This window comes from Rattus norvegicus, chromosome 3, assembly GCF_036323735.1.
Source record: "Rattus norvegicus strain BN/NHsdMcwi chromosome 3, GRCr8, whole genome shotgun sequence".
Classification (NCBI taxonomy): Eukaryota; Metazoa; Chordata; class Mammalia; order Rodentia; family Muridae; genus Rattus; species Rattus norvegicus.
The window spans coordinates 120,005,476-120,011,475 of NC_086021.1; the positions used below are offsets into that span (position 1 = coordinate 120,005,476).

At 44.2% G+C, this 6,000-nt stretch overlaps 1 protein-coding gene and 1 long non-coding RNA gene across 16 annotated transcripts in view; one reads left to right on the forward strand and one right to left on the reverse strand.

Moving 5' to 3' along the window:
* Ryr3 (ryanodine receptor 3) overlaps positions 1-6,000 on the reverse strand; it is a 547,337-nt gene that overhangs the window by 119,347 nt on the left and 421,990 nt on the right. For all 14 annotated transcript variants that reach the window (XR_010064867.1, XR_010064868.1, XM_063284953.1 and 11 more), the window contains 3 exons: positions 5,424-5,564; positions 4,241-4,404; positions 2,240-2,318 (listed from right to left, as the gene is read on the reverse strand). Coding sequence is in view for 12 of the 14 variants with exons in the window: in XM_063284953.1 (XP_063141023.1) it covers positions 2,240-2,318; positions 4,241-4,404; positions 5,424-5,564 (384 nt within the window). In the remaining 2 variants the exon portion in view is untranslated. The remainder of the gene's footprint in view (positions 1-2,239; positions 2,319-4,240; positions 4,405-5,423; positions 5,565-6,000) is intronic.
* Positions 367-6,000, forward strand: part of LOC120101913 (uncharacterized) — a 9,243-nt gene continuing 3,609 nt past the window's right edge. For both annotated transcript variants that reach the window (XR_005502953.2, XR_005502952.2), the window contains exon 1: positions 367-1,557. This is a non-coding gene — a long non-coding RNA (uncharacterized LOC120101913). The remainder of the gene's footprint in view (positions 1,558-6,000) is intronic.

Here is a 6,000-nt window from a genome sequence, read left to right on the forward strand (position 1 = left end):
AACTGTGGGATTTGGTACTCCTATGTGTTCTAAGCCTGTTCTCATGCCAATCATGGAACTATATAATCTATACCACTGTGGCTGGATAATTCTCTTTCTCCCATAGGAAGAAATTTTCGATTTTGTGTGTATGTGTGAGTGCACGTGAGTTCAGTGCCCTCAGAAGCCAGAAGAGGGTGATGTAACTCTCAAAGCTTGAGTTATGGGCAGTTGTGAGCTGCCTGGTGTGGCTACTGGAGGTGTATTTAGGGCCCCTGTAAGAGCAATAAACACTTCTAACTACTGAGCCATCTCCCCAGCTCTAGGAAAAGGTTCTTGAGGTCAGGGGGAAATGCTCTTCTCTTGTTAGATAATCCACACTGCTGGGCAATGTTGAGCATGTATCCGTGCTCTCATGAACCCTCATACTGGTGCCAGGGAGTGATACTGATCAAACTATTCAAACACTAGTAGATATGTTACTGAAAGTACACATGTGGAACTGTTATAAGTATATTAATATATTCATATATAAATAATTTTAAAAAATACTGTGAAGGAAGAGAATGAGGTACAAAGATGATGTATATAAGAAATCAGCCTAGGAAAGAATACTTAAATTGACACCCGCAGGGTGACATAGGGATAGCAGTGACTGCCTTGCTCAGTCAGGGAAGTGTTTGTGCACAAGTATAGTCTATGCCAGAGGGTCTAAAAGTTTAAGGAGTGGCTGGTGGGCAGAGACAAAAGGAAGATCTCATTGAGAGTCAGACAGGGCAGTACTACTAGGCCATTTGGGGATTATGACCTTTGTTTTAAGAAGAATTAGAACCTGTTAAAGAATTTTAAGATGAAACAGGGACTGGACAGGAAAAGCACTAATATCATGTGACCAAATATGCATATTGGAACTATTACTTGTTTGTGGTGTGAAGAAAAGGCTGGAGAAAATAAATGCACATGAGGAGGCCAGCCAGGTGGCCAGCCATTGGCTGGGGCCAGAGATGACAGCAGCTGGGGCTGAAGTCAGTGGGTGCTGTAGAAATTCATGAAGTGTCCAAGGGGAAAATCCACACATGCAGATGGATTGACTATGGCTACGGATTCATAGAAATGCTGTTTCTCCTTAATCCATGGTTTGGACAAGTAGCCACGCTGAAACTAGAAATTAGAAAACCGATATACTCTAGAGTAAAAAGTCCAGCTGACAGCCTATTTTTGTTTTGTTTTGTTTTTTCTTAAAGTTTTATTGGCACACAGACCCTCTTTTATTGTCAGTATTTTGCCTGTGGCTACCTTTGTGCTGTAACAGTGGACATGAGTCGTTGCCATGGAGGCTGTCTGACCCACAGAGCTGCAAGTGTTCACTACCCATTTCATTATAGATTATAGATTATTTGATTATTTCCTTGACCTTTACACAGAGGCTTGCCAATTCTGGTCTAGAATCATGAGGTACAGCTTATTCTACAGCTCAGTGCTTGTTGTCATCAGCATAAGTAGGAGACCTTAAGAGGATTAGAGAGGAGCACAGATCCGCACTGAACTGAGATGCTGGCTCATGGTTTCCTTTTATCTGTGAGTATATGATAGGAAGATGCTGTTTCTCCTTAATCCATAGAGACTTTTTATGGCCCTGCCTTAAAAATGTGTCCACTGTTGTAATGGTCCCATTCTTCAATGACTACTCACTCTAATCTAGCGTGTTTTTTTGACACAGCAATTAAACTTATTAAACAGTCTGACCTCATGTGGGATGAATTTTAACAGCAGATGTACCAAGTGCCTAGAAGTTCTAGCAGCCCCCACTAAGGGAAGACCTCATATGGCCTTCCTGGAATACAGTTCAGCTTCCTACGCAAATAGAAGAGTGGGGCCTTCGATTTTAGTCTTCTTTTCCTGCACCGAGTTTGAAGAAACATTAAATACCATGCTTCCCACCCAATGAAGCACTATGTTAAGCACACATGAGAGTGTGTTTGGGCATAAATTCTAGGCAATGCAATGATAAGAAAGCTATTGACAAATACAGAATTGTTCATCTCCTTGAACACTACAAAGGCAGCACCAGCAGCTGCCACCGCCTCTTTCTCTGACCCCTACCAGCCCCAGGAAATTGCTGCCCAGAAATAATGAATGCTCTTGGCATGGAGACTGTCACTTAGACAAATCAGGCAGATTTCCAGGATCACACCCAATAATGTTCTTGGGCTTCCCCCCTCCTCTGCCTGACAATCGTCAATCGGCTGATAATGCCTACCTTGTCGCAAGCCCATTTATCATGAGAATGCTCAGCGTACTTGGTGACAATGTATTCCAATTTTTCAGGCAAGGAAAAACTGTGAATTGAGAAAAAAAACATTATCGACTCCATAAGCATTTTAGCTAGACATGGTAGAAGGCAGGTTGAAACAGCAATTTGCTGTCACTCACGGGATTTGCTAGCGGCCTATCTCATAGCTTGAGCTACTCAGACACAGTGACACTACTGAGGAGGGTGGAAAGGCCAGTGTTGTGTTTCAGGCACCCAACCTGGCTTGATTTCTTTGCAGAATCATCTGCACATTGGTGGCCTTCCTCCAGTCGCTCTGGGCTCCCCTGGCTCCCAAAGTACCACTGTGGTTTCAGAGCCAGTTCTGGTCTCTGTCACTGAGAATCTTGTCATCTATAGCTCCAGTTTGAGAACAATAGATTGTGTAGCTAGAAGGTCAGATGTTAAAAACATACTGGTTGTCTATCATTTTGAATTAGTGACTCATTACGACTAGTGTTTTGGAAATAGAGTAGATGCCATTTCTGTTTGCCTAGCAGCTCTTATCCATTCTTCATTTTCCTGTGTATCAGATGGTCTTCTGGTATTGCATATGATGCTAGGTGCATGGCCAGCAAGGTCAGGTTTATGACTAGATGGATCAAGTTCACTGGAATCTAGAGTTCGATAAGACAAGGGTGTCTCAAAGTGACTGATTCAATGGCGACAGCTGACGATCTTCACTGTCCTTGGGGAGGCTTGGCTCACGAGATTTTTATTAGGTTCTGGTTATGACCCCGTGTCCTGGCAATCAGGGCTTATTTGTTTTCGAGATAACACTAGTGTTGTTCTCACATTTGTTTGTTTGAAGCAACAAGAGCTGTCAACATACTGTGGAACATTGGCACACAATCGCTGGAGTGATGCTGATAACATTTGTAACACATCCACTCATCACTTCTTTTACTCTGTCAGCTTTTTGGCTGCTTACATTCTTACAAGGAGAACTTCTCTAAAGCCAGTGTCTATTTTTTTTCCTTGCCCAAGCTTCCGTTTTTTACCACATTCTTTATTCCATTCCTGCAGGAGGCCCGATTCTGTTTCTCACCGTCCCCTCAATCAAAGCTTCCTCCAATGGAATGTGCACTTAATTTCCCAATGATGCATTTTACACGTTAGAAGAGCTGACACTCCTAGCAAGGGCTTAGGCTCCTATTTGAGAACCACTGTCACCCAATACAGGTCTGGGGGATCGTACGGGGTCAGGCTTGTTCCCCAGGTTATTTGGAGGAGTTTTGTGCTCTTCATTAAAATGTACCCAGGGAGGAAGTCAGTGCTCCCGGACACACACTTGGAACTGGGGAGGGCCTCACAGTCCAACACAGCAACTATTTTGCCCCAAGGATAAATTGACTTGAATCTGCAGTTGGATGAGAGCATCTGTTGTTCTGTGAGTGTCAGTAAAAGATTCTGGATACTCATGGGAAGAACATATAAGGCACTACTATAGGGTGACTCCAAAGATCTAGTGTCATTCAGTATGGCAAAGAGCAGATCCAACCTCTCAAAGGACCACAAGCGTTCTGCTACCACAGAGTCTTGCTAAGGTTCTGCTATCACTATGGCGTTGTTTTGGTGTTATTATATCTGTATAGGCCTAGTTTGCAAAGAGCAAAGATTTCTTTTTGTCAAAAACCCTCATTAATAAATTAATCACATCACTTATCAGGGTGGACTTTGTGATGCCTCAGACAAGATTTATGTTGTGAGTGTGTCCCTTTCATGTATTAAACCAACCCCTCCTGAAAGCCTGAGATATAAGTAATGTAGTATATAATCAGATATGGATGGGCTAAACCTTGTTTCTGGTGTGACTTGTAGTGTCTAAGGAGATGGTGAGCAGGGTTGCCAGGAGGGAAAGGGGGAAATGAGTTTCTATTATAGTCTGGAAGAAAGTTATTGGCTACTGTGTGGAATATAGAAACAGTTTGGAAGTGGTCTTGAACTTACTTCATGGTGTTGATAGGTTTGGGGTCAAAGTTTCCATCTGCATCCACTGAGACCTGCTTCTCCAGTGTGGCCGTGATTCTAGTATCTAAATAGTCCGGTGGCAAGGCTCCAGCAATAGCACTGAGACAAGGCAGGGCCATTCGGAAAAGGTCCGGGTCGTATTTCTGCAAGGAAAAACAGAACACTCCAACAGACAGACCAGGACCACGGCTGTCACACAGAATCATTCTCTCACCAATAGAAATACAGACACAAAGGTTGCCTTTGCAGGTTGACCTTCAATACTCTTGACAGAAAACTAAAGAATTCTTGGAGGGTTGAAGGACACTCTATAAAGCTCCCAAATTGCCATTCACTTTAAGTTGAAGAATGTTAAAGGTCTGAATCAATGTTGTTCCAAATAAATTTAAAGAATATCCAAGGTTAAGATGGTTTTTCCCTAGGTTAGAACAGGTTATAAACTTCCTGCTAAGAATAGTTATGGGAAATGACTGACCAGAGAGGGGACTTTGAAGATCTTATAAGCTCCAGTGTGGGTAAAGATTTGCATTAATATTTTACCAACTGGTGTGACATAAATCCCAGACAGAGGTAACTTAAGGAAGGAAGAGAGGGAGGGAGGAAGGGAGAGAGGGAGAGAGGGAGGGAGGAAGGGAGAGAGGGAGAGAGGGAGGGAGGAAGGCAAGCAGGCAAGCAGGCGGGCTTTATTCTGACTTGAGTTTGAACAGACACAGGTCAGCAAGGTGGAGAATGAGTGTGAGGCAGCTGGTCACATTCTCAATAAGAAAGTACAGAAAATGGGACCAGGCTATAACACCCCACAGGATAAACAAGGATGTTAAGGAATTGAACTAGAAGCAGAAAGTGCTTTTGGAACTTGCTCTGCCCCCCACGCCCCCAACTCCCCCAGCTCAGTAAGCCTGCAAGTTACTTAACTACTCTGAAGATTAGGTAGTCCCTATTCTGAAGCTTGTGTGTGTGTGTGTGTGTGTGTGTGTGTGTGTGTGTGTGTGTGTGTGTCGGTCGTGTCCTGGGGAGCTGGTGGGAGGTGGGAGGGGCTTAAAGAATTAACATAATATGCCTGTGAGGCCCTTGCAGTCCATCAAAAAGAGAGAGCAAACTGAAGTTAGTTCCTGTATGCTTAAGTCACTGGGGTCACTGTTTCTCAGGAAGTAGTCATTACCTTGTGCGAGAGGGAGTCAAAAATCCCCCAGAAGAGCTTCTCCGTGAGGTGCAGCTCCTCCTCCACTGCTAGCCCATAGCTCCCCCATCCCGAAGGCAGGCAGTAATACTTCCAGCACTGCTCATAGTGATTTGTCAGGAGCTGGGAGTGTCGGACAGGCGGGCACCAGTCACAGGGACGTCCACCAGAGACATGCAGGGAGAAGGAAACAGAGTGGGAAATCCTGGGCGGTAAACCCATATTTGAAGGAGTTAGGTTGTCAACAAAGAGGCTCTTCAGATGCCTCTGGGAAAAGAGTCTTCTTCACACCTAAAGAGTCAGGCTGAACTGCAGTTACCTGATTAATCCTCCTGCCTCCTGGTGTGCTCCCAAGTAGTTACCAGAGAACGGAGAGGAGTCAATCATGCTTTAAATGAGAAAATGTTACCCTCGGAAAGGAGTCACGGTGTGCCGTTCTAGTCAGACAGGTGTGGGAATAATTCGTATGATTACATACGATTCTGGAATATCCTGGGGTGTACTGATATGGGGAGGGGATAGAGGGCAGAAAATTGTGGGTTTGAGGATTGGTGTTGAT